This window comes from Cucumis melo, chromosome 9, assembly GCF_025177605.1.
Source record: "Cucumis melo cultivar AY chromosome 9, USDA_Cmelo_AY_1.0, whole genome shotgun sequence".
NCBI lineage: Eukaryota > Viridiplantae > Streptophyta > Magnoliopsida > Cucurbitales > Cucurbitaceae > Cucumis > Cucumis melo.
The window spans coordinates 1,050,440-1,078,369 of record NC_066865.1 but is presented as its reverse complement, the minus strand read 5'-3'; the positions used below and the strand labels follow the sequence as shown (position 1 = coordinate 1,078,369).

General features: G+C 34.2%; 6 protein-coding genes across 7 annotated transcripts; 3 read left to right on the top strand and 3 right to left on the bottom strand.

Moving 5' to 3' along the window:
* Positions 1–1,014: 1,014 nt before the first annotated feature.
* Positions 1,015–5,086, bottom strand: LOC103498627 (glycerophosphodiester phosphodiesterase GDPD4). Of its 2 annotated transcripts, none has more exons than XM_008461288.3 (9): positions 4,796–5,086; positions 4,626–4,712; positions 4,434–4,531; positions 4,093–4,153; positions 3,697–3,777; positions 3,441–3,533; positions 2,010–2,099; positions 1,529–1,662; positions 1,015–1,345 (listed from the first exon to the last, which is right to left on the bottom strand). In XM_008461288.3, the coding sequence occupies exons 1-9, from the start codon at positions 4,973–4,975 to the stop codon at positions 1,177–1,179; spliced, it is 993 nt and encodes a 330-aa protein (XP_008459510.2). In that variant the 5' UTR covers positions 4,976–5,086; the 3' UTR covers positions 1,015–1,176. The 2 variants fall into 2 exon arrangements, with proteins under 2 accessions (XP_008459510.2, XP_008459511.2); XM_008461289.3 differs by having other exon boundaries at positions 1,529–1,656; positions 4,796–5,084.
* Positions 5,087–5,980: 894 nt separating this feature from the next.
* On the bottom strand, positions 5,981–9,685 carry LOC103498628 (probable carboxylesterase 18). Its single transcript, XM_008461290.3, has 2 exons — positions 8,981–9,685; positions 5,981–6,430 (listed from the first exon to the last, which is right to left on the bottom strand). The coding sequence occupies exons 1-2, from the start codon at positions 9,564–9,566 to the stop codon at positions 6,012–6,014; spliced, it is 1,005 nt and encodes a 334-aa protein (XP_008459512.2). The 5' UTR covers positions 9,567–9,685; the 3' UTR covers positions 5,981–6,011.
* Positions 9,686–10,960: 1,275 nt separating this feature from the next.
* On the bottom strand, positions 10,961–13,966 carry LOC103498629 (probable carboxylesterase 18). The gene is made up of 2 exons (XM_008461291.3): positions 13,272–13,966; positions 10,961–11,550 (listed from the first exon to the last, which is right to left on the bottom strand). The coding sequence occupies exons 1-2, from the start codon at positions 13,866–13,868 to the stop codon at positions 11,128–11,130; spliced, it is 1,020 nt and encodes a 339-aa protein (XP_008459513.2). The 5' UTR covers positions 13,869–13,966; the 3' UTR covers positions 10,961–11,127.
* A 1,629-nt stretch (positions 13,967–15,595) lies between these two features.
* LOC103498630 (thaumatin-like protein 1b) lies at positions 15,596–16,919 on the top strand. The gene is made up of 2 exons (XM_008461292.3): positions 15,596–15,738; positions 15,975–16,919. Exons 1-2 carry the CDS (start codon positions 15,684–15,686, stop codon positions 16,658–16,660), a joined length of 741 nt encoding a protein of 246 aa, XP_008459514.1. The 5' UTR covers positions 15,596–15,683; the 3' UTR covers positions 16,661–16,919.
* Positions 16,920–19,052: 2,133 nt separating this feature from the next.
* On the top strand, positions 19,053–22,022 carry LOC103498634 (cationic amino acid transporter 1-like). The gene is made up of 3 exons (XM_008461296.3): positions 19,053–19,476; positions 19,573–20,346; positions 20,491–22,022. Exons 1-3 carry the CDS (start codon positions 19,053–19,055, stop codon positions 21,048–21,050), a joined length of 1,758 nt encoding a protein of 585 aa, XP_008459518.1. The 3' UTR covers positions 21,051–22,022.
* LOC103498632 (30-kDa cleavage and polyadenylation specificity factor 30-like) lies at positions 21,278–27,495 on the top strand. Its single transcript, XM_008461295.3, has 7 exons — positions 21,278–21,833; positions 22,802–23,185; positions 23,989–24,151; positions 24,270–24,380; positions 24,545–24,613; positions 25,823–25,909; positions 26,110–27,495. The coding sequence occupies exons 1-7, from the start codon at positions 21,427–21,429 to the stop codon at positions 27,013–27,015; spliced, it is 2,127 nt and encodes a 708-aa protein (XP_008459517.1). The 5' UTR covers positions 21,278–21,426; the 3' UTR covers positions 27,016–27,495.
* The last annotated feature ends 435 nt before the right edge of the window (positions 27,496–27,930 follow it).

Here is a 27,930-nt window from a genome sequence, read left to right as displayed (position 1 = left end):
ATAAACAAAACCTTAAACACTTTTTTTTTTTTTTACAAAATTATAGGTTTGACTTCTTAAGCATTTTTTTATAAAAGGAACCTATTAGATATAATAAACATGAAAGGTTTAAGCCTAATCTTGTAATTTAATCAACTTTTTTTTTTTAATTTCCTTAATTGAATGGCATGAAGGAAATGGCATGATTTGTGCATAAACAACCTCAAGTTTTATATATATATACGTGCTTAGTTATTTTTAAATATAACAAAATGAATTAAAATATTCATCGAACATAAGAAAATACCCTGATTCATACTTACAAAACATAAGAAAATATCTCAACCTATCTCGATTGACTGTCTATTTTGATCTATCATGACCTGTCATATATAGATTATGATATTTTGCTATATTCGTAAACATTTCGATCATTAAAAAAAAAAACTTTAAGTTTGGCATCTTTGGGAAGAGAACGAGATATTTGGGGTATATGCTTTCAATGCTCAAATTTTTCTCTCTTTGGTTGAACGTTGAAGAAAGATAATAATATGTATTGTTTTGACATGCTTTTAATTACATTTTTCTTTTTCCTTATGAAATATAAAATCTTCAACAACCTGACAAGTCCTTAATAATTTTAAAAAAATTGCTCCCTTTTGGAATTTGTTTGCTACACATTTTTCTTTAACATTATCTTTTCATATGTTTATCTTAGTATATTTTTTTTTTTTATAATCAAGATTACAAAATATCTTGACTCTAAAGTCTCACCTAATTTTGTCCTCCTGAAAACAATATAACCTTTCCAACATTTAAAAGGTATTAATTAAACCACACCTAAACAAACATATATAACCTCTTCGAGTTCTTTAGTTCAATAATCGTAGAGTGGAAGAACTAACTATCGATTTCCAAGAAAGAAATTATGTCTTATCTTTGAACTATGTTCGAACTTTTCCTTTTCAAAGATTTGAAGAGGATCACAATCACGTTCTTCAAGTCACGGACTAAAACTTCGGTAGGAAACAAATGGAAAACAAAACCTAAATTTTATATATATCTGATTTATCGAAGACTAATAGAGAGTATGGAATGAATCAGAGAGAGCAATTTGTTAGAAAGAACCAAAGAAGATATGAGGAACAAGTTGGAAGGTAAAGTTTAATTAAGTTCTTCTGTAAATGGATATCGATATCATGATGAAATTGAAAAACCATTCTCAAGGCATGTAGTTCTGGTATCTTGCATTACACTTCCAAGTAATGTCGGGTTGCTTGTAACGACAGCATCTACTCCCTCGACTAACATTCTTTTCATCGATTCAATATCATCAACTGTCCATGCATACACCTTTCTATCTCTCCTGTTGATTAAAATGTGTCAACTTGATTCTATAATGCAAAGCCGATTGGCTACCTTCTATAGTTTATGAGGGATTCGAACCTTTGATCTATTCTTTGAGGGAAGGTATATGAATTAACTAGTTCGGTAGTCATATTAATGCTAGTTGTCTTTTATATATTAATGCACCAAATCAAAGTCGTACCTGTGCAGTATTCGCATAAGATCACCATCGATCAATGGATGATAGACACCAACCACCTTGGCTCCTTTCATTCTCAGCAAGTTGGTTCTTTCCCCGGTAGATGGGTCCTTCATTACGATATACCCCACCTGCAACTAAAACTATGGTATTAAATTTCCGTCTACATGTCGATATTTTCATCAATATTATGATATTTCCACGGGTTCAATATCAACAATGTCATTAATGTATATATAATATAAAAAATATAGATATCTATTTATTTAAATATCAAAAAATATTTAATTACTAATTTAATTTCTTTTTAATATTTTTATAGTTTTTCTAGAAATATCCATTGACTTCAATGTTAATCGATATTTTTGTAAAATTAAGACCTTGATATTTCCCTCGACGTGCATATTTTAGAAAACAACCCCCCAACTAGACTCTGCAGAAAGAGATCTCAAATAGCTGAACACTAAAACCCGTTTTCACTGACCTTAATATCCAATGATGATCTGATTATGTCTCTTGCTAAGCTATCACTCTTAGCCCATACGAGACAATTCTTACATTGTGTCTTTTCAACCTGAAATTTTGCCATGAACAACCATTAGGCAACAAAAATGAAGAAATTGCTCAAGTTAAACCAAATAAGCCTCTAGTGCACACTTGATCACTTATTTTTCTTTTCTTCGTTTTTGCTTTCTTTCGTAATGGATGGATAGAACAAGGCTAGAAAAATGCAATGAGCCAACCAACAATTGTTAGTAATTGAAAATAAAGAGACCGCATAAAAGAAATAATACACATATGGACCTAAAGAGTAAAATCTCTAGAAAAAGATACTGCAATCATTTGGAAACAATAACATATTATAGCCTGAAAAATCCCAGTCCTCTCCCCACATAATCTGGACACCAACTCCCAACTGACTCAATAAGAACCACCCTCTCCCTTACATCTCACAATAAAATTTCTACAAGTCTCAACGTTAGCTTTAAACGAGCATCAAAACCACCAAGGACCAAAAAATCACTTAATTAACCCAAAAGCCAATCACTTTCCTTGTACTATGGGGGGTCGTAGAACTAGAAGGTTTGAAAGTCTTGATTCAAGAAGTGAATAGAAATAAAAAAGGACTAATGCACCACATCTTGAACATATAAATAAATAATTGGCGTTGCACATAATAGTAATACCTCTAGAAGAATATATGGTTTTCGGTTGACTATTTTCTATTATTTGTTTTATCCATTATTTTTTAAAGCTCAAGATGCAATAAAGTGCAATAATCTTTTGGAGCTTAAGCACAAGGAGCAAAAAAAACACAAGCCTTTTAATTTGGAAATAGTGGGGGCTTTTGGTTTAGTTTATTGGCCTAATCAATATCTGTTCTTAAAGCAACTAGTTGATTACCGTGGAACTTTATTGTGCCCAGTCGATTGGCTAGTTCAGGATGAGTTAGATGCTTGGTCCATTTAATTAAATCAAGAGAACTTAGGGGCTTTTCTGGCTGTCCAGATTAACTGGTTAGGCTTTTAATTAGGAAATAATATTTTTTGTGACAATAATCGATGAACAAAACCATTGAACAACTCAAGAGTCTCATAATTGATTCAGTAATCTCTTGAACTAATCCTTCTCATGATGACAGCCCGTCAGCGCCACCCCCCCACCACACACACACACTACTTTTACATTCAGATTTAGCTTAGAAAAATTAAGTTCAGCTGTACATGCATACAACCTGCTTCACTGTTAAGTACAACAAATCTAATGGCTTACATCAGTAATTTTAAGTGATTGGGGCGTTGGCAGCATTCACATCAAACAACAATAACTAGAACAACCTAGATTAACATGTTTATATATCGTCTTCTTTAGTAAAAAGAATGTGCAGACAAAGGAAAAAGAAGAGAAAACTCACAACAGAAATGATATCTTTTGCAAGCCCATTTTCATATGATGGTGGTCCAACCTTTGCGTCTAGAATCACCTGCTGAACTGATTTTGATATTAACTGCACAAATAAAGAGAATAATAGTCAACTGGAAATGAGAGTCTTCCAAAGAATAAAATAAGAAATATCAAAGTGGCATTTGGCATTTTGCAGGCGGGATCAGATAGATATAGAACGGTACTCAATACATTCATAGTAAGAGCGCATATATCCTACAGCATACCCCCAAAGCTTCTTCAATTGTAGGAATGTTGAAATCCAGCAATTTATGAGTGTGTTGATAAACAGCAACAAGATTTTTTATCTACAACCACAAACTACAGATCATGTTAACAAAGCGCAATAAAAGAAAGGTTACACTTCACACACAGACATTCTAAACCCAAACTAAACAACCCTGCACCCCAAACACAGAGTTCTTTAACCTAGACTAAACAACTAAGCATCCTTAAACACAAACTTCCTTACACAATTCAGCACCCAAACACAAATTATTTAACCCCATGGACTAAATAACTCAACAAATTAAACAACTTTATACTTGATAACTCCATTCAGTGTCCCAAGTCCCCTTAGAGAGTTGCTTAAATAGATATTAAGATGCAGAATCTACACTCACCTCTTTCCTGCTATAATTCCCAACTTTAGAAGTATTGGACCCAGTTATCCTCTGCAAGTCCCTGCCTGTCAGGTGATAATCAAACCTCCAAATATCCTCAAAAGTTTCTTAACATAAGAATAGAAAGGACAGAGTCAATATTGAATGCTATTTAGCTATCTAATATCACCAACTCAACTATTGTGGCATATCAGCTGAATCCACTAAATACGAAAACACTGCATACACCTCGACCACAGCCCATAATTAGAATCACTTTTTATTATTTAATCTCAATTACAAGAAGAAAATTGATTAACTGATTAAGGGACAAGTGGAAAAGACACACTTTTGATAAATACCTGTCATGAAGTGCAAATAAAACTCCATCTGAAGAACGAGAAACATCAACTTCAATGCAGTTGGCTTGAGAACGAAGAGCTATTGTATAAGCATCCATCTGTTGGAAATAGAGGAAAAGATCACAACCCAATAAAAACCCACAAAGAGAAACCAGAGATGATTCAAAATTGTAATGTATTGAAGACTGGTACAGTGTTGGGGAAGGCCTTGGATGAGTCGCCGCCATGAGCACAGACAAGAGGAGGATGAGTCAGCCAATTGCAGTTCTTTTGTTGAATCTGTAGAGAGAAGAAACAGAATCCAAGTGATTTTGGCATTGAATCAGAAAGGGAAGAGAGGAGAGGAAGGAGAAAGAGGGTACCTGCTGAAAACGCTTGAGCTTGAAATGGAAGTAAATGGGAGGGAGAATTGCGATGAAAGCGAGGCAAAGGATAGTTAGACGAAAGAGACGGCGGGAAGAGAATCTGAAAGGGAATCGATTGCGCCATGTTCTTTGGCCAATCCAACGCCTTCTTCCAAGTCTAGAGGTGGAGATCGCCATTCCAATGCCAAACTTTCTGAATCGAAGGTTTTCTTTTTCCCAACATCTACGGATTGGGAGTGACTGCCCACACCAACGACAGTTAGAAGTTTTTTTCTAAGAGGAAAAGAGAGATTACTTTTAGAGGTTTTTAGATTACTTTTAGAGGTTTTTTTCTTTTCAAAACAAATTATTTGTAATTAATAAAACTTCTAAAAATATCTATGGAAATGGAAAAATTAGTATTACATAAAACAAATTTATATATATTAAAAAGTTTATGTTGAAATTTCTATAATTAAATTATTAAGAAGTGCGTCTCATTCATATATCGTCAAGTGCTTTACAAAATCGAAGGTTTTCAGAGAACCCAATTATAAAAGATGAAAGAAGGAAGCTAGAGAGATGATGACTTATGGTTGGTTGTCGATGTCGAAGCTATAGATGAGCAACAACGGTTGTGATATATGAAATTTCATTAGGGGTATTTGCAAAAATAGCAAAAGAAGAAATTATGATAATAGGATACATGTGACTACATCTTTTAAATTGCAAAAGTAGCAAATTTAAAAGCAGATAGTTATTTGATAATATCTCTAATTACTTGCCATATTTGCAATCTGCAAAAAAGAGATGGTATGCGATGTTTTTTCTAAATTTTTTTTGTCATCTAATGCAATTTATCATTTTAATTAAAACTTATAATTTTAAATCAATTAAACTCCTAAATTTTCATTGTGATTACATTTGAAAATCATCTCTTCGTTAATTCTCAAATGAGTGTAAACTTCTAATTTAAATATCGATTTTACAAAATGAACAATTAAAGTATACTAATTTCAAAAAAAAATTGTCCAAAAGTCGAAATTGATTCATTGATTGATACAAATAGAACATTAGAGAAGGCGTAAATGAATATAGTTACAAAAATTAGAGTCTAAAGAATGGACAAACTCTTTTTAACTTTAGCCAAATTAACAAAACACAATAAGCATCCAAATCAAAGCATATATATAAGCACAAAAATTAAAGATCAAAAGAAACTTTAGATCATCCTTCAATTTAGAGTGCCAATAAGTTTGTGTATGAAATCATTCATATCTTTGATTAGCAATGAAGAATCCTTCAACTCAGGAACTATATAAAATCCATGAATTGCATTTGGATATTCAACCAAATCAACTTCTTTCCCACACTCATCTTTAAGCCACTCGTAGTACCTTTTCCCCCAATCTACCAATTGATCCTTTCCTCCTAGAATCAGAAGTGTCGCCGGAAACTTCACCTTGGAGATGTCGTCTCCGGCACCGGGACCAAACACATGCGCTGCCGGGTGGTTTCTGTCACACCCTTTTGGTAAAAACGCCTTCCAGTACCAATCTGACTGTTTCAAGTTTAACATGGGCGATTTACTGAATTTAATCTCCGACTCTACTCGCTCCTCTCCCCCGAAAAATGGTTGTATAGCAATTATACCTTGTAAAACATATGAATAAAATGTTAAATAATATATTATACGACAAAATATCATAGTCTATTTAGGATTGACCAAGATAGACTACTAAAATTAAAATATCTCTCCAACAAGAAATTTGTCTGGAAAAATGCTATAAAAAATATGAAGTGGGAAAAAACCGGGGATCTCTTATCTCAAAGTCTTTGGAAGCATTATATTGCTCATGCACGTGAAAAAGAGAAGTAATTTGGATGATAAAAGTGAGAAGTACGTATTCATCTTGTTTATGACTCATATACCTAAGGTTAAAAGCTCTATAATCCAGACACGGGAAAGATAATCTTAAGCCAAGATGTGTAATATTCGACGAAGAAGGGAGAATGAGAATGAGGAACATGATGAAGACTATGTTTTTCCGATAGATCAAACCTCATACCTCAAAGTTGGATAAAGTAAATTTACATAATCAATTGAATTATGTTCATGTTGACTTGTCCTTTTTTCTCACCTTTTCTTAATTCACACTCACCTAATACCAAACCAAATTTGAGCATAATCTTAATACTTATTCTATACCGTAAAAAAGTCTTTATCCCAATAATTCAGTCATTTCTGTGTTCTTACTTTAACCAAAAGAATTGCATATTATATGCATATTGGTTTATAATAGAAATATCTTAAAGCTCTAGAAGAAGCATTGAATTGTGGGATTTAAGAAGATATATAGTTGGTGCCTTTTCTACGTCACCACTTAATATATCTTAATACAATATGTACTCGAAAGACACATGGTGGGTTGAATCCACTCTCAAATATTTAAGTTTCCTAAACATTAAATATATATGTATATAAACTATTAATTATGGGTTGGCCTAATGGTAAAAACAGAAATACAATGTTCAAATCTATGGTGACCACCTACTTATGAATTAATTTCCTATAAATTTTTAAAAAAATTTCAAACTAAAAGGCTAATAATGTTTACCAAACTTGGTCTAATATATTTAATGTTTTTTATAAAAAAAAAAAAAAAAGAAAGGAAAAAGAAAAGACAAGTAATTGATGAATGATGTAGTAGATATAAAATTTAATTGCTTACCTATTGGAATCTAGAGTACACACATGTAAATTTAAAAAAAAACACATGTAATATATGTATATATATATATATATATATATATATATATTAAAGTTAAAGAGTCTAATTCACACGCTACATTAAAAGTTTATTGATTTATTTATTGAATTCGAGATGTCGTCGAAGAAGGCAGGTGGAAATGCACCTCAAATACAGTTATATGAAGAAATGGTGGGGACGTGAGTAGATGAGATGAGGCAGAGTTTTTTTTTTATTTATTTATTTATTATTATTATTATTCTTTTGATTTTGGTTTATAAGATAATTTTTTGTAAGAGGTTTGTTTTAGTGATTATTTTGATTTATTCTTGCAAAGTGATTGGAACGGAGAATCCAACTTCTAACTTCAAGTTTGATAGTACAAACACTATGACAATTGAGTTATGGACTTTTATTTACAAATGAGATCTTTTTCATTGTCTATATAAACTCAGTTCAACTGACACTTATATGTACTCGAGAATAAGATATTTCAAATTTTATATGAAAATGATTTTTTTAAAAAAAAAATATTATAATACAACTTAAGGTGGGAGAAATCGAAAAAGATTGGGATATAAAAAAAATGACATCAGCAAATTAAAATAATAATAATAATAATAACAACAATATAATATGATGTCCTCCTAATTATATCTTTCAAAACTCAACCACTACAAGTGTACATTTTAAAATGTCAATCAAAATTTGGTTGTTTGATTGATTGAATGTACACAAATACTATTTTTACGAAAAATATCATCTTTGGCCAAAATATCAAGTGGATGTTCGTCTTTTTTCAATAATATTTAGGTGCATTTCGGTAATCTTTATGCATCTATTTTTCGGTATTTACATAAACAACATTAAAATATTAAAAAAAAAAAAAAAAGAAAGTTATCAGGTGGATGGCGATGCTCATAATGCATTAAATTATTTTTCTTCTTTTTCTTTTATTTGAAATCACCATTCAAATTGAACGATGAATTCGATCATTTTGTTATAATTAAATTAGAATAATTATCGTAGAAAACAGTACAGTGGGTTTGAAATGAAATAAACTGACTTTGAATCAACTATATATAAAACTTATAATATATCAAAAGATAATTTTTGAAACTCAACGAATTATTTAGTTATGATTATCGATATTATTTCAAAAGTTTTTAACAACTATCGACAAACATTTTTCAAATTCAACCCAATACCAAACCATATCCGTAAATTTCGACTTGAAACAATTAAAACTCTAAACGACTAATTTAATTTAAACCATTTTTCTTTAAGTTTATCATATCTATTATTCTTTCAAATTTCATTCTTTAAACTCCTAAAATTTACAAAATGGATAATAGAAATGCATAACCTAATATGCATTAGATTAAATCAACAAACAAAAATTCGAATGGCACACATTATATGTATATATATATATGACATCAAGAGTACTAACCTTTAATCTTCAGCTTCTTGAAGTTATAGCCGCCGGCTCTGACGGCGACATGGTGAGTCAAGTTGCCGCCGGCACTATCACCCGCGAGAAAACACCGACTAACATCAAATTTCACCGGAAAACCACCATCATCCAAATCCATGCCATCAAGAAATTTCAAAGCATCAAATCCATCTTCATAAGGAATCGGGCAACGATGTTCCGGAGAAAGTCGATAATTAACGGATACAACTGCCACCCGTAACTCACGTGCGAGTCTCCGACAAAAATCATCGTAAGCCATCGAGTTAGCCGAAAAGAACACAAACCCACCGCCGTGATAGTAAACAACGACGGGCAGATCAGTAACATTCTTATCAGCAGAAGAAGAAGAAGGAAGAAAGAGACGAAACCAGAGATTATGAGAAGGGTCGAAAACGACGTCGTAAGTCGAGACGCCGTTGCGGGGTTTAGAAGAAGGAGAGAATTTGGGGTCGAAGAAGGACATGAAGAAACGGTTAACAGTTACGTTGGAACGGCGGCTTATGGAAGAGGCAAAGGAATGGAAGTGGAGAAGAATACGAAACTTCAATGGAAGTTTTTCCATTATTGAAGGATATGGATTTAGCTTTAGGTGAAGTTTTGAATATGGTCTATTTATTGTAGGGATGGCACATTGATATGTTTATGGATTTGGCCTAAGTCTTGTGGCTCACAACCATTGCAGTCGTGGCCTATGGAAGGATTTGGAAGGGCCATAGGAGAGATCAATTTTGTTGACTTTATGAATTTGGTGGACTCATTCAATTGCCTAACAAGAAAAAAATTAATGTCTAAGTATAAGACTTATGTCAAACAAATTACGATCGAGTGTTTGTTTATTAAATCAATTTCACCGTTGATATCAAAACTCGACGTTAACATTTAACAACATTCATGATTTTGCTTTCTTTGTTTGATTAAAAATTCATACCATTACAAAGAGTTGTTAAGTTCATATGTAAACAATGGTTTTATATATATTGCTTTTGGTTTGGTTGGAGGAGGTTGAACGTAATTATCAAAGAAACTTTAATGTGACAAAGTCGGCTTAGAATATAATATTGGAAGCCGTCCACAATAATACAGAAGTTTAACAAAATAATTAGTTTTAAATCACCAAAAAACATGAGTATTTAATGAAAAATTAAATCTAATTGAAAGTTCACGTCTTGAAACTTTCAAGTTAATTTGAAATTCTTGTATGGGTGATTCAAAATAATATATGCTTTTGAAAATGTAATGAAGTTTTGTTATTCTTTTTAATTTAAATGTGAAACTTCATTGTTTAAATTCTTATGGATTATAGTTTACAAATTTCATATTAATCATGGGGGAGTACTTGAATGTTCGATACGAGGAATCGAATTTTGTGTTCTCTTTCTTTCGCATGCAAGTTATATGTTTTTATCGCGTGATTATGATTTACATGTTTTTTCGACATACGAAAATTACATGTTTTATATGTGATTAAAATGTTAAATATTAATTTCATCCATTTCACGTCTCGACCCATGATACATGTTCTCCCGTAGGTTTGAAATAATACATGTTCTTACGTTTCAAAATAGTTCTCAAAAACAAATAATTTTGAAAAAAGCGAAACAAAATTTTCTTTTCTCTTGTGTTTAAAGATAACCTTTGGTTTCGATTTAAAATTTCAAAATTCATACTCAAAATTCAAAATTTTTATTTGGTTGTGAATTACAAAATGCAAAAATGTATCTAATGTTCATAATTTATGAAAAACAAAATCTAAAAGCAAAGAAAATAAAAATTCTATTGTTTTCGAAAATGGATTATTTTTTAAATATTGTTTTTCGAAAAATAAATTTTAAGAAAGAATACCATTTTATCATTTTTTTTAACAAATATGATAAATACGTATTAATGAGATACGAAAAATGTATTGAGATACAGTATAATGTACTAACGTGATAGATGAAATGACGATGAAATCAAATCGCTAAAAGTTCAAATCTATAGACAAAACCAAATTTCAAAATCAGACCAAAATTTCAACTTTCTGTTTTTGGGTTAAACTTATCCAAACTCTTAACAAAATTACATACATGAACATAAACTCTTAAGAAAAACACAAAGAAATAGAAGAAAGCTAATTTTCCGATTTAAAGTGGCATATGTTTGTGCATGAAATCAACTGCATCTTTAATTAGCAATGAACACTCCTTGAGCTCAGGAACTGCATAAAATCCATGAATGGCGTTTGGATATTCAACCAAATCAACTTCTTTTCCACCCTCTTTCAACCACTCGTAATACCTTCTCTCCCAATCTCGTAAAGGGTCTCGTCCTCCCACGATCAAAAGCGTCGGTGGAAATGTTGCGCTCGATATGTCTCGAACACCACTGGCTCCGAACACGTGCGCTGCCGGGTGGTTTCTGCTTGATCCATTTGGCAAAAACGCTTTCCAAGACCAATCTGTTTCTTCCAAAGTCAACATTGGCGATTCCTTAAATTGAATCTCTGAATTAGTTCTCTCTTCTCCTCCAAAAAGTGGTTGTACTGCAATTAACCCTTTGATCTTCACCTGTTAAATTAATGTTACATCCAAAAAATTTATGTCAATGATGGCCTGTTGATTTCGTGGAGTTTAGGGAATCACAAGTCAATAGTTTAAATCTTTAAGCTGATCAACTGAGAGACAGCTGCTAGAAGAAACTTATTATATTGTTCTAAATATACATGTGTCGAGGTAAAGTCATCACGTAGGTGAAACTGAATATTAGGACAAGCATAATCAAAGTGTCTCAAATAGGTGGAAAATTAAAGTACTTAACCATACTGCTTTTAAGTGCTGGAATAGCTAGATTTCATCATTTTCTTATCGAAGTGAAGAGATAGATAGATCCCAAATAGCGTTCTATAGCAGCGATGTGTCCAAATCTATTTGTTGATTAGAGAGAAACTTGATATACATAGTGAACAAAGACAGACAGACAGGCAGGCACGATAATATCTCATAATGTGTCATATTTAGACCTTGAGAAAATCGTGATTAGTGGGAGTTAGACTTCAGTGAGAAAATCGTGATTTGTGGGAGTTAGACTTAGGGTTTATGTTGGTCTAGTACTTAATCCTCTTATTCTCTCTATATAAAACCCAATTGTTTGGAGCACATAATGTTTTCTAAGTTGAATTCAAGAAGTGTAATTCAAGTTCAAGAGTTGAAAAAGTTGAAAAAGTCTCCGTAAACATAGCACTTAGACCAAACTAATTCGAATTTGAACTTGATTGGTTCTTTCAAGAATTTGAACTTGATTGACCCTCTCAGCCAAATTAACGGTTTGTTTGTACTTTTGGCCCAAATATTAATACCAAATTGGTCAAAAAAAAAATTTCTTCGATCGAACCCTCACAATGGTTTTCCAACTTATGCCTTCAATTTCAATTTAAAACATGTGTGTCAACTTTTAATTAGTCCTAAATTTACAATTTGTAACTATGTCATTAGTTTGAAACATACATACATAACATGATAATTTGTTATTAGTCCAAAATTTATTGTTCAACGACGTCGCTATAAAAGTAATGATAAGTTGTTTGTGAGAAAAGGTCAAGCTAGATTAACACTTAAAACGATACACTAAATTAAAAAAAAGTTTTGGTAGTTTCCCATGCATGATCGTCGAAGGAGCCAATGATCACACAATTATATTTCCTGCTCGGTTCCAAATCTCTCTATCATAGTAAAACATGTGTATTGACTTAATTAAAAGAAGGACAATATACACTTAAGTTTTCAAATACTTTTTCAATACTAGCCTAGTACGCTTTAATGTCGAACCATCAAATTTATCACAAATAGTGATTAAGGGTTTAATCTAACAAATAAGCCATTTAAAAAAAATGAAAATGATTTTTTTTCAAAAGAAAATAAGAAAGATATTGTTTTCTTAAATTAATCCAAACAAGTTAGAGTGTCTTCACCCATCAAAACTAGGGTGAATTAATAATTGTTCAAACAATAAATTGAAAACAATTTTGAGAGGTGTGATCCCTATCTCACATGTTTAACATAAAACCAAACATCATTCAAGATTTTAAAATTATAAATAAAAATTAATATATTATGAGTTTTTGACTCTCAACAACATAAAATCACATGGGACCAATTTAAAATTAGTAATTAAATGAGATAATTATAATTAATCAAGTTCAACTCTTTTTAATTACTTTTAACATTAAATTACAAATTTTAAATAAAATATAAGCTAAAATAAAAAAACAAAAACGGTGTCGTTACTTTACCTTCTTGAAGTCGTAGCCACCGGATCTAAGTGCGACGTGGTGAGCGAGGTTGCCGCCAGCACTATCACCGGCGAGAAAACACCGACTAACATCCAATTTCACCGGAAAACCACCAAAATCCGAATTATTATCCATAGTGTCAAGAAATTTCAAAGCATCAAATCCATCTTCATAAGGAATTGGGAAACGATGTTCCGGAGAAAGTCGATAATTAACAGACGCAACCACCGCACCTAACTCACGCGCCAGTCTCCGACAAAGATCATCGTAAGCCATCGAATCAGGCGAAAAGAACACGAACCCGCCACCGTGATAGTAAACGACGACGGGGAGTGTAACACCATCAGATGAAGAAGAAGAAGAAGAAGAAGGAAGAAAGAAGCGAAACCAGAGATTACGAGAATGGTCGAAAACGACGTCGTAAGTGGAAACGCCGTTGTGTGGTTTAGAAGAAGAAGGGATTTTTGGGTCGAAGAAACTGATTAAGAAACGATTGACAGTGATGTTTGAACGGCGACTTATGAAAGAGGCTGAGGAAAAGAGACGGATAAGAAGTCGAGACTTCCATGGAAGCTTTGGAGGTGGTGTTTCCGCCATTATTGCTAACACTTTTTGGTATATTTTTGTTATTGAGTTAGTGGTTATCTTAAATGTTTAAAAAGTATTGTTAGGAATTAATGCAAATTTAGTTGTTAATTAATATAATTCAGCATCTTAAATATATTTAAGGATAAAATAAAAGGGTTTTAAAATTAAAGATGTTCCTAGGTTTATTATAATTTTAAATACAGAAATTAATTAGTAATTAGTCCTAAGGATATGGATGATTAATTACTGGAACTAATTAGGTTGCGTGGTTATCAATGAAACTTTAATTACTTAAAAAGATTAACACTTTGTCCTTTGGACCATATCAAAATCTTTAGACCATATGCAAAGAAATTTGTTTCTTAAACCAAAAGCACACCAAAGGGGTAATTACTTTCATCATCGTGGGCTATTTGGTTGGAGAGAAATAAAAAGATATTCAAAGGGAAGAAAAAGACCGTTGGCAAGATTTGGGACGATATTCGAGCTCTCACGAATCTTTGGTCTGTTGGACCAAAGCTCTCCACTTTATTGCTTTAAACATTCATTCTTTTATATAGTTTTAGGTTCCTTTGTAATTTGACTTATTTCTAGCTCTAGACCTTGTTTATTGTATTTTGTTTGATTATATTTAACGAAACGGAAGTGATGAAGGTACTAAAGAGTACCTATCTAGTGAAAATGTTCGGACACATTTACCAAGTCAAACGTACTTCAAAAAAAAATATTAACACTAGTCTTTCCCTAAAAATAAAATAATAAATCTTTTGAAAATATGTGTGTGTATATATATATATAAAGTATGTTAAAATATCATTTTATAATTATATAATACAATTAATTTATATTTAATTTTAGTTTTTATATTTTTAACTTGTTCTCCCTAATTTTTATTAAGGTAAATCTTAGATTTAATTCTTTAAATTTATTTAATTATTGTCAAAGTGGATTACATTAATAATAATAATAATAATAATAATAATAAATTTTATGTAATGTTTTTAAAATGGGCGGAGAGAATTCTACTTAATTGCATATATAACAAAATTTATTAGTATTAAGTCCTTTTTATACATTATATTGTACTCTATGTTAAATACTAAACCAAAGAAAAGATACATTAAACGCTAAACCAACCGTGTATATATATGATCGTTTTAGGTAATTTAAGACATGTTCGTGTTAGCTATTTATTTTAAAATATTATACAAACTAGGTAGTTTAATATAGATGGATTTTGTCAATATCTTAACATTTTCATGCAATTTTCTCAATATAAATCAAAGTAATTATTAGGGCAATTAATTAGTGTTCTCCCTCCATTCTTTGCTCTAGCTTTCATCTTTCAATAATATTTTTTTTTTCTAAAATAGTTATAATCTAAAAACCATCATTTTCATAGATATGGTAATTGCTTCAATGAAATTATGTTAATGTTTACAAATTAATTAATGTTAATCAAAACATTACTTAATTAAACAATCAAATAAAACAACTTAACTAAATGATAATTAGGTTAAATAATGAAACTTCTTCCTAAATTTACCATTGAGGGATGATGAAGATGAAAAAGATTAGAAAAAACAAAAACAAAAATGGTAGAAAAAGTAGATGAGAGAAAGTTGATTAAATCCTATTTTTGAGCATTTTATGGATGGCATACCATCATTATAGTTCATTCTAATACCATTTTTCATTGAGGGGATTGGCTATATAATAGGGTTCATAATTCACAAGAAGAGATCAAATCAATTTTCTAAAAATTTTATATTTATACATATAAAAATTTATTGATTTAATAAGGGAAATTTGCATATTCATATTATGGCATTTCAAATGCTTTTGTTTAGACTTTCAATCATCCTATTCTCCATTTCAGGTACATATATTCTCTCTTTCAATTGTCTTTTCATCTAACAATGTTCTTCTAATGTGTTCTTGTTGTATTTTAAGAAATAATCTGAGTTCTCAATTATTGTTGATCAATTAGGGTTTGTGAAGTTTCTGGTGAAATCATTGTTCCTTTCTTAACCTGATTTATTGAAATGGTGTTAAATTTAAACTAAAGATCGAACAATTTGGTGATATGTGATATCCGTTTTATGATATTTGTAGGAGTTTACTCTGTCGATTTCATCATTAAAAACAATTGTAAGGTTCCAATCTGGCCGGGAGCCTTAACCGGCGCTGGCAATCCAATCTCCACCACCGGCTTCAGACTACTCCCTGGCTCAACCACAACAGCAACCGTCGATGTATCAACAACGCAGTGGTCGGGGCGGTTCTGGGCTCGAACCCTTTGCTCTATGGGTGCAAATGGTAAGTTCGCTTGTGCAACCGCAGACTGCGGTTCCGGCCAAATCACATGCAACGGCGCGGGTGCAATTCCGCCAGCAACGTTGGTGGAATTCACAATAGCGACAAACCTCGGTCAAGATTTCTTCGACATCAGTCTGGTGGATGGCTTCAATTTGCCGGTTTCAGTTACGCCAATAGGCGGATCGAGTGGCTGCCAACCAGTAGTTTGTGCGAGAAGTGTGAACCCCGTTTGTCCACCGGAGTTGGCCGTTAAAAGCCCACGTGGGTTAGTGATAGCTTGTAAGAGTGCTTGTATGGCTTTTAATACGCCGGAATATTGCTGCAGCGGCGACCATAATCGGCCGGAGACTTGCCCACCCACGAATTATTCGAAGATATTCAAGGCGCAATGCCCTCAAGCTTATAGTTATGCATATGATGATAAGACAAGTACATTTACTTGTTCTGGTGGAGCTAATTATGCTATCACATTTTGTCCTTAGATATCTATATTTACACTTTGGTGGAAAAAGCCTTTAATAAAACGTAATAAATTGAATGTTTGATATGTAATTTACACACAAACATTTCTCTCTTTTTCTTTTTTTTTTTTTCTTTTCTTTTGAATCTTGTCAAGAGAGTTTCGTGTTGTCAGAATTGTTTTAGTCGTTTGTAATCAAAATTTGTCGATCGTAGTGCGTTTCCATCATTCTCTTGTTAATCGTTACAAATTTCAATTGTAAAAGGAATTGGATTGCTTTTGATCGAGCGAGTAAACATAGGATAGTTTGTAATAGTTGTAACTTGATTATTATTGAAGTTGTTGCTTAGTACTTTGATGTTTGTATAATGGAATGGTCGAATCGAATAGTATTTTGATTGATTAAATTGATTACTCAAAATTGATTAAATGATTGTGTTAGTATTTCGTTTCTATCAAACTGTTTTTTTCTTTTTTCACTCCTTCGACTATTCTTTTATCAAACTTTGTTTCTTTTTGTTAGTTGTTCAATATTCTCGATAAGTTTGTCTTTCTCAAAACCATGGTTACATGCAGTGGCGTATCTAGAAATTTTGTATAGGAGGCACTATATAATACACACACTAAAAAATGTAAAAAAAAATATTAATAGCTTCACAGATTATTAATTAATTTAATACATATTACAATTGTCCTAGTTTTCATGTTTTAAAATCGATCCAGGATAAATTTATTAAATAAAATAAATATATACATAAGTAATGTAAATGTGAATTTAAAAATTACATCAAAAAAAGAAAAAAAAAAAGAATAATATCTTTTTCATGGAATATTGTTATGAGACTGAAAGTTTGATCACCGACTTTGTTGTATTTTTTTCTAAATATTTGTTAGAAAACAAATGACGGCGGCTAGAAAATAAGCTATGATTTTATCTTAGTTAGGTTTTTTTCCTCTTATGTCTTATTAATATTGACATTTGGAGAAATAAAATTATTGAGAATTGGAAAGATATTTGATATTTGGAAAAAGAAAATTAATGATGGTTGGAATAATATATATTTTGTGCAAATTTAAGAACAAATTTGATATTTGGGAAACAAAGATATTGATATTTGGAATAAAAATTAATTAATAAAAATGATTGCAATTCATAAGATTCAAATTTCTAACAAAATAAGAGCACAGCCACTATACCAAAACCAGAACTTTAAAAAATAAAACATTATTTAATATATATTATAGTCTGATACTTCAAAATTAATATTAAAATATAAAAATCGATAATGTGAAGGGACACATGCCCCCGCTGGCCCCTTAATAAATCTGCTCCTGGTTACATGCATAAAATTGTAAAATATATATACGAAGAATTTAAGTTGAACACTATCTCAATTGAGTCTTGAAATTATGGAAGAAAATATATGTGTAATATTAATGGTTCGAAAAAAAAATAAGCAAACAAAAACATGTAAACTGAAAAGCGTACTCATGTACGTCACACAAAAAACTATAGCAATACACTTAACATATATAAAATAACTCAATTCACCGTTTCAAATACAAACTTTAATTCCTAACTCAACTCCAACTCTCCAAATATAAAACTTTTGTACGTAATTCCGTGAACACAATTATCATCAACTCAACCCTACACGTCCAAATGCTCCTAAATTCTTTATCTCATATTAATTTTAGTTTAAAATGAAACTTTGTGTTATTTTCTAGATTAAATAGAAGTCTAAAATTTATATATAATATCGTCATTATTTCCAAGATTATATGTACAGAAATCAAAGCTTTCATATTTGAAAAAAAAAATTAGAAAATTTTGTATGGTAATTGTAGAGGCAATTACAATAATGAAGACATAGAGACATTGTCACCAATAATTTGTTTAGGTTAGGTCAATAGGTTAAACAAAAACACTAAATATCTTATAAATATCGTGAGATCGATGATCTTTCTTTCAAAATATTTAGATTCTAAACGAGACTTTGTTCTTGTTTAATCAAACTGATTTGAAGTTAGAAGTTGAGGGGTGTATCGAGGGAATATTCACCTAATTATTGTGAATGAAGTGTTGTTTAAATTTAGAAAACATCGTGTGGTACCGTAGAATTTGAACTTCCAAATTAACCTCTAGATGCCAAGTTGGGTATCTAAATTACAACTTAGTATTACTGCCTGTCTTTGGTTGTCTTTGCTTCCCTTTATAACCCAATTTCTCTAACACTTCTTTTCCCCACAAACACCTTTGTCTCTTTGCTTTACCTCAAGGGATTCTGTCTCTTCTCCGCCCTCTCGCTCCTCCCCCACCTCAGGTTAGTTTTTCAACTTAGGATTCTCAACTAATTAATAAAAGTTTACTACTTATTTTGAACTTTTTGCTGTTTTTTCAGTGTGAAATAGGAATGGGACAGCCGAGCAGTGATGGTAGTAATGGATCAGAAGGGATAAGAAGAAGATTCTGTGGTTGTGGGAAAGATGATTTTCTACCAGAGGAGTCCTTTCAGAGTTGGGAAAATTATACAAAAGCACTTAAGGCAACCCCGCTTCGTCTCTTCGACAGGCTCACCGCCCGATCAGCAGATCACACCGAGCTTGTTGAGATGAAGGCTCGAAGCCAGCATCAGATGAAGAAGACCCTCACATGGTGGGACCTCATGTGGTTTGGCGTAGGCGCCGTCATTGGTGCCGGTATATTCGTCCTCACCGGTCTCGAGACTAAGAAACATGCTGGCCCTGCAGTCGTCTTGTCTTACATCGTCTCTGGCATCTCCGCCATGCTTTCTGTCTTCTGCTACACTGAGTTTGCCGTTGAGATTCCGGCTGCTGGTACCTGTGCTTCTTTAATTACATAAGGTCTCATATATGAATTGTGCATGACTCAAACAGTATATTAATAACTATGAGATCATTTCTTTTTTCCAGGTGGATCATTTGCCTACCTAAGGGTAGAATTAGGGGACTTTGTGGCATTCATCGCTGCCGGAAATATTCTTCTCGAATACATCATCGGAAGCGCAGCCGTAGCTCGTGCATGGACGTCATACTTTGCCACCCTCTGCAACCACCATCCAAACGATTTTCGTGTCCACATATCTGCTTTCCCTGACGACTACAACCAACTCGATCCCATCGCCATTGTCATTATCCTCATCATCGGCACCTTCGCTCTAGTGAGCACCAAAGGCTCCTCCCGCCTCAACTATGTTGCCTCCATTTTGCACGTTGTTGTCATCGTCTTCATCATCATTGCTGGGCTAACTCAAGCAAACCCAAAAAACTTCACTCCCTTTGCCCCCTATGGCCCTCGTGGCATCTTCGAGGCTTCCGCCGTCTTGTTCTTTGCATACGTCGGGTTCGATGCGGTGTCGACATTGGCAGAAGAGACTAAGAACCCAGCTAAAGATATCCCCATAGGACTTGTTGGATCCATGGTGATCACCACCTTTCTATATTGCATTCTTGCTGTTACGCTTTGCCTCATGCAACCGTACCAAAAAATTGATGCAGATGCACCGTTTTCTATGGCTTTCGAGGCTGTCGGTTGGAGTTGGGCTAAGTACATTGTCGCTGCTGGTGCTATTAAAGGCATGACAACTGTGTTGTTGGTCGGTTCTGTTGGTCAAGCTCGGTATCTCACACACATTGCTAGAACCCACATGGTGTCTCCATGGTTTGCCAAAGTCCATGAGAAAACTGGTACAGTCGTTGCATCCATCTTTGCGTTTAGTCTATACGACACACCAATACTAAAATTTGGATTCTGTTTAGAATATCAAATCACCTTTTGTCTGACATTATGGGTTGACAACTAAATTGAAAATGTTTAATTTTCTAAAACAGGAACTCCTGTAAACGCAACAGCAGCAATGCTCGCTGCAACAGCGACAGTCGCTTTCTTCACATCAATGAATATTCTCTCAAACCTTCTCTCAATCTCCACCCTCTTCATCTTCATGTTAGTAGCCATAGGCCTTATCATCCGACGCTACTACAGCAGCGGCGAAACCACAACGTCAGACCGAAACAAGCTCTTAATATACCTAGTTTTGATAATCGGATCTTCATTAGCAACCGCCGCATATTGGAGCACAAGCGACAATTGGATCGGCTTTGCCGTGACCCTACCAATATGGTTCTTATCAACTCTAGCTCTATGGCTCGGCGTCCCACAGGCAAAGAAGCCGCAAGTGTGGGGCGTGCCATTGGTCCCATGGTTACCTTCATTGTCCATTGCCATTAACTTTTTCCTTCTTGGGTCCATTGATAGAGCTTCATTTGAAAGGTTTGGGATATGGACTGGGATTCTCTTGATTTACTATTTCTTATTTGGATTGCATGCTTCTTATGACACTGCCATGGCCTCCAAGACCAAAACAGCAGAAACTAATGACAGTGTGTGAAATAATGGAATTGGAAGAAGAAGAAGAAGAAGAAAATTTATTAGTTGTTCGTTTAATTAATAGCTATGAGAAGATTTATGTTCTTAATTGTACTTTATGTGTATTTTAATTTGTTGTATGGTGTAATGCAATATGAATCTTTTTTTTTTTTTTCTTTTTTTTTTTTCTCATTTATCCACCAACCTCTAATATGGATTTAAGAATGTTACAAATACAAATATGAATAGTAGTTTAGACCGACGATTTATTAAAATCCGAAATCTTCTCCTTTTTCACTTTAACTCCGTTCGATTTCATTGCATACTCTCCGGCTTCCATGTGAGTTATGATCTTCTTCTTCTTCACAACCCTAATTCCTTAACCATTCCCTTCACTAATGGAAGATTCCGAGGGCGTTCTCAGTTTCGATTTCGAGGGCGGCCTCGATGCCGGCCCCACGAACCCCGCCGCCACCTCCTCCTTACCTCTCATCAATTCCGACTCTTCTGCCCCACCCGCTGCCTCTGCCGTCTCCAACTCCCTCTCCGGTGCCCTCGGTCCTGCGGTTTCAGCTGAACCTCCTGGCGCCCCACCTGGTAACGTCGGCAACCGGAGGAGCTTCCGGCAAACGGTCTGCAGGCATTGGCTCCGTAGTTTGTGTATGAAGGGTGATGCTTGTGGCTTCCTTCATCAGTATGATAAGTCTCGGATGCCCATTTGCCGATTCTTCCGTCTTTATGGCGAGTGCCGTGAGCAGGATTGTGTCTATAAACATACCAACGAAGATATCAAGGAGTGTAATATGTAAGTTTTGAGAATTGGAATTTGGAATCCAATTGGTTAGTTGTTCGTCAGATTTGCGTTTGTTTAATTTCTTTGTATTTTTCTTTTCATCGGAGGTGATCAATGTCTGCTTTCAGCATTTATGCCTTTCTTTATCTCTAGTTGTTGAATTTTTTTAGTATCATATGCAGTTCATCGATTTCAGACTGGGAAATTTATTTCCTTTTGAACTCTTTTTCCCTTTTGAATTTCTGTTGAGGATGCAGTTTTCTTTAATCTTTAATATATGAAATTATACAAACAAAATCTACTCTCCCATCAGGAATATGCAAAAGAACATCAAATTAATTGTTACATAAGTCTCCTCCTGAATTTTTTTTTTTTTTTTTTTTCTTTCTTTGTCGTTCTTGATTTCCTTGTTAACCGTAAAGCCGATGAAATGGCCTTAGCTGCATTAATCCAAAGAGTTTTTGAGACTTTTCTTTAAAGTTTTTGCCACCCAACAACTGTATCATTGTTTTTCTAGTGGAACTATCGAAGAACATATGAAATTGTTACTTATCTAAAAAAAAGAGAGAAAAAAGGGACCTAAGAGAGATAAATATATTGAAATGGAATATCCTTACGTCTAATCTGTATGAGCAAAACAATAGTAGGGAATGTTGGGCATTGTTTGAATGCATACTTCTTTCCTTCAGTTTTCCCTCCATCAATGAAATTAATGATTCTTAATAGGATATTCAAGTTTTAAGTTTAAGTTATGTGTATGGCTGTATTATGAACATGCGTGATACATGTAAAGTTGATGTTATCATTAGACATATTTACAGCACTAGATCTTGAGGAATCCTTATTCAAGTTTCCACAAAAAATTTCGCAATAGCATGATTTTTTATGTTAATTTCTTTAGTACATCTTTTTAGACCCATTTTTTTCCTTTCAGAACCAATGGATGCTATATATCTAAAGGTTAAACGCTGTAACTGCAGGTACAAGTTCGGTTTCTGTCCAAATGGTCCTGATTGTCGGTATAGGCATGCAAAGCTGCCTGGACCTCCACCTCCAGTAGAAGAAATCCTTCAGAAAATACAGCATTTAGGTTCATACAATTATGGTCCCTCAAACAAATTCTTTACACAACGTGGAGTTGGCTTATCCCAACAGAATGAAAAATCTCAGTTTCCTCAGGTTCCGGCCATCACCACTCAAGGAGTGACAGGAAAACCTTCTGCAGCAGAATCTGCTAATGTCCAACAACAGCAAGGTCAACAGTCTGCACCACAAGCCAGCCAGACTCCAGTACAAAATCTTTCTAATGGCCAGCCCAATCAATTAAACAGAAATGCAACGTCTTTGCCCCAAGGAATATCTAGGTGTGTCTGAAGAGACCTGAAGTATTTTTGCATGTTACTTTAACTAAATTTTTGTATCATATGAACACAGTGTTGCAGAGATATGTTATTTAACCTTCACTGTTCAAATCATGTTTGTGCTTTCTTTTGGTTGCTTTAAGTCCCAGTAGTCATTAGTCAACAATGTTTTTCTTCATATCAATTTGTAGTCCATGGGACCCCAAGAATCTTTAGGTAGAATAAGATTCTAACTCGGTAGCTTTTAAGAGTTTAAGATGAGTACATGTAAATATCTTTTATATCAGAAAATTCACTTTCACTGAGAAGAAATAAAAGAATTCAGAAGAGCATGAATTGTATCGTCTTAAGGTATCTGCGGTTTGACATGTTCTGTATCAAGCTATTAAATGCTATGTCTCTGATGTCAATTGCCAAGTTATAGAAACTGATTTTCCCTTCACGTTTATGGCTTTATTATATTGGCTAGAATCTGTTGGCTGAAAGCTCATACTCTGTTATAGATTGTCTTCTAACAGATTTTTTTGATGTAGTTTGCTTTAATACTTGAAAATTATGTGGTCTCTCCAGCTTCTGTAATTAAACTTGCTTTGTGATTTATGCCAAGTGGAGTTGGAGTTATTTTCTGTAAAACTCAATCAGCAAGGGTGCACCCTTCTTTGGTTCTGCAACCTTTTCCATTCTTCTCCTGATAATGGCTAGTGGTTGCCCATTTTTAATAAAATGTCGCAAACAGAATAAAAAAATTGATTTTACACGAGCTTTTTAAATACTCTGAATGCTGTAATTTATTTTTGAAAGATTAGGTACTTTATTGTTAAAAGTTGCAATCGTGAGAATTTGGAATTATCTGTACAACAAGGGGTATGGGCAACTCAAAGAAGCAATGAAGCTAAACTTAATGAAGCTTTTGATACTGCTGATAATGTTATTTTGATTTTCTCAGTCAATCGGACTCGGCATTTTCAGGTGCTAATCATTCACTCTTGTGTATGTGCACGTGTACGAGTTATGACACTATTTGGTCATTGAGGACCAAAGTATGTTTGTTTGAGAGAATCATACTGATTTGCTATTGGCTGTTTAGGGTTGTGCAAAGATGATGTCCAGGATTGGTGGATCTGTCAGTGGGGGCAATTGGAAATATGCACATGGAACTGCACATTATGGGCAAAACTTTTCGCTCAAATGGCTGAAGGTTGATATTTCATTTCTTAGATCTATAGTTTTATGCAGAAATTTATCGTAATTGCATGTCTCATCATGTTGTTTCCATTTAGGGTATAGAGTTTAGGATGACTTTAATGCCGTCAATTTGAGGCCTCCGTGATGTGATGAATAATTTTAATTCGTTACTTGCAGTTATGTGAACTCTCCTTTCAGAAAACACGCCATTTGAGGAATCCATATAATGAAAATTTACCAGTAAAGGTATAGTATCTCAAGCTTGATGAAGAAAGATTTCCATTTATATTTACATCTGTAGATGTCTTTGCCGTGCTTCTTCTTTTACTAGTGTTGTGAGTTGTTGAAAATATTTCCCGCTTCTTTTGTCTTTTATGTTTATGATCCATATATTATTTTGCACTTTCTGGTGATAATAGATATTGCCGGTTTCGTTGAAGTCAAATCATCTGAAAGCAATCTTGTCTTGTGCATGAAAGTTTATCCTTTTTGCCCCTCCTTTCTGGATGGGTGTGGGCGTGAGATTCTCTAGGAGCTTTCCGTAGGATTTAGTTTCTAGAAATTATATTCTGCCCTATGTGGACTGCAATCTTTATATTACGTACGTTCCAGTAATCATCTGGCAGAGAGTGATAAAATGGTTGATACAATCCTACGAGGATTGCAATCTTGATTGACCTCACACTCTAACATTCAGCATACCTACGGCTACCATCCTTGTTTGCAAGGCTTTCTTTTGTTTTTTAAGTTACTGTCTTGTTGCTTGTTTCATCGTGGTGACTTGTGACCCTCTATTAGTTTCACTGCTGCTAATCCTATGACTAGCAACTTCTTTGGCCTGGTAAGTTTGTTTGTTGTTCTAAAGCTGGTTTTTAGCCTATAAATAGTTTGTCCTTTGTTGTTATGAAAGGACATTTTAGTAAAGAATGCTTCAATATTTCTCCAATGATAGTGTTACACCGTCCAGATTGCTAATGTAGCCATGCTAGAAGGTCTTCCACGGAAGGACATGGTGCAGGTTAATCATTTTGTGACTAGAAAATGGGTGGATTCACTTTGGTATTTAGGAGAATTGAAAAATACAGCAAAAGGCCATGATCTGTTAGATAGTGGCATTTGATAGTTTGATTGAGAGGGAACGAGATGACTCTCCGGAAAATTGATGATGCTGATTGTGTATCACATGAGGTGGCTTTGATACCTTCACTATGCTTCAACTTTGAAGGATTGGAAGCCGTCCCGTTTATCTTTTAAAATTGTTCAATTGGCACCCTGTTTTTAGTTATTTGGTTTGAAACTGCTCGTTGTCTCGGTTTGTTTCATGTCTACCATCTTCATTTCCTGGAGGATGATTTTTTGAAACTATGATATTCTTTCCTGTATATCTTGTTCTGCAATCAGTGTTAGCATTGGATACTAATTTAGCCATCATTTTTTTCACCCTTCCAACTGCAGATCAGTAGAGATTGCCAAGAGCTAGAGCCCTCTATTGGTGAGCAGCTGGCGTCTTTGCTTTATCTTGAGCCAGATGGTGAACTCATGGTATGCTTGCTTTGTTCATCTTAGTCCAATCAAAAAACTTCCAAATACACTCCCAATATAAGGTTTTATACATATGCAAGCAGGCGAGGAAGAAAATAAAATACGAGGAAATGCATTTTGGCAGTTCCAGGATGTGTAATTGTGTGGGTTAGCTTTAGCTGGATTTCTTAACTTTATTTTCTTTTCTTTTTTTTCTTTAGGCTGTCTCAATAGCGGCAGAATCGAAACGAGAAGAGGAAAAAGCCAAGGGAGTTAATCCTGATATTGGAAGTGAGAACCCAGATATTGTCCCGTTTGAGGATAATGAAGAAGAGGAAGAGGAAGAAAGTGAAGAGGAGGAGGAGGAAAGCTTTGGCCAGTCCGTTGGCTTACCACCTCAGGGTAGAGGAAGGGGAAGGGGAATGATGTGGCCCCCACAAATGCCAATCGGACGTGGTGCCAGACCCTTCCATGGAATGCAGGGTTTCCCACCTGGGATGATGGGTCCGGATGGGCTTTCTTATGGTCCTGTTACACCCGATGGATTTCCCATGCCTGACATTTTTGGTATGGCCCCTCGTGGTTTTGGTCCGTACGGTCCTACTCCTAGGTTTTCCAGTGATTTTATGGGCCCTCCAACTGCTATGATGTTTCGAGGACGACCTTCTCAACCTGGGGCCATGTTTCCCCCTGGTGGGTTTGGCATGATGATGGGTCAAGGGCGTGGTGGTCCATTCATGGGTGGGATGGGGGTTACCGGTGCTAACCCAGCTCGACCTGGTCGTCCTGTGGGTGTGTCTCCGTTGTATCCACCTCCTGCAGTACCCTCATCTCAGAACATGAATCGAGCTATTAAGAGGGATCAAAGGGGATTAACCAATGATAAATATATTGTGGGCATTGACCAAAACAAAGGCCTGGAAATTCAAAGTAGTGGACGTGATGACGAAATGCAATATAAGCAGGGATCAAAAGCCTATTCTGATGAGCAATATGGAACGGGAACCACCTTCAGGAATGAAGAAAGCGAAAGTGAAGATGAGGCACCTCGACGATCAAGGCATGGAGAGGGTAAGAAGAAGCGGAGAGGCTCAGAAGGAGATGCAACTGCAATCTCTAATCAGTGATTACTAGTAGTTATTTATATCTGACCAAATAGCCTCTCTTTCACCACAGATCAGGGAGACCTTCCTACTTAAGCAAGACATCGTTTAACAACTTATGGTTGTTTTAAGTTCTAATATTGAATTCCTCTTTTTTCTTTTTTCTTCTCCTTTCATTTTATAGGCGACTTCTTGCGACAAAAGTTATACATTTCTAATTAGAGTCATAACTCATACATTATCTTGCAAATTTGTAAATGAACTTTCATATGGAAGGGAAGAATCTCATAACATCGATATTCGATAATGTGAAGCTCTAATGTCTTCTTCCCTTGGCCCCCTCCATTGTTGATCCCTACTTTCACCATCTCCCTGTAAAAGAAAGGGAAGAAGAGGGAGAGTTTTCACTTGATGACAGAAATGAAAGGTTGCTAGTTTGTACAAAGAATGACTATTACTAACTTCCTAATGCATCATCTAAACGATTAATGTTTGTTATACGAAGTCCTTTCCATTTGTGGTGGATGTTCTACTTTTGATACGATTTACCCATGTCTTAGAAGGATAAAAACCAAATTATTCTTTTTCGTTGTAGTGTCAGTTGTTTACTTATGTTTGTGATGCAACTCTTTTTATTAGTGTTCTTATATATACATTTATACACACACACACATATCAAAGCTTGTTCTTAGGCTTCTTGCTATGAAGAAAAAATGGCGTTGATGAGATTGGAGAAGGTTTAAGTGAAACCTTTCCCACTAATTGGGAAAATAGAAGGATGGCCTTAAGGCTTAGATCTTGGTAACAGAGTCTCCTATCAAGATGTTTGTTTAGGGGCCTACAATTCATTTAGAATTGGATTAGATTGGAATATTATGATTGTGTACATGATTTAGGGGTGAATGAGATTAATTACAAATTGTGGTAACTTTTCAACGT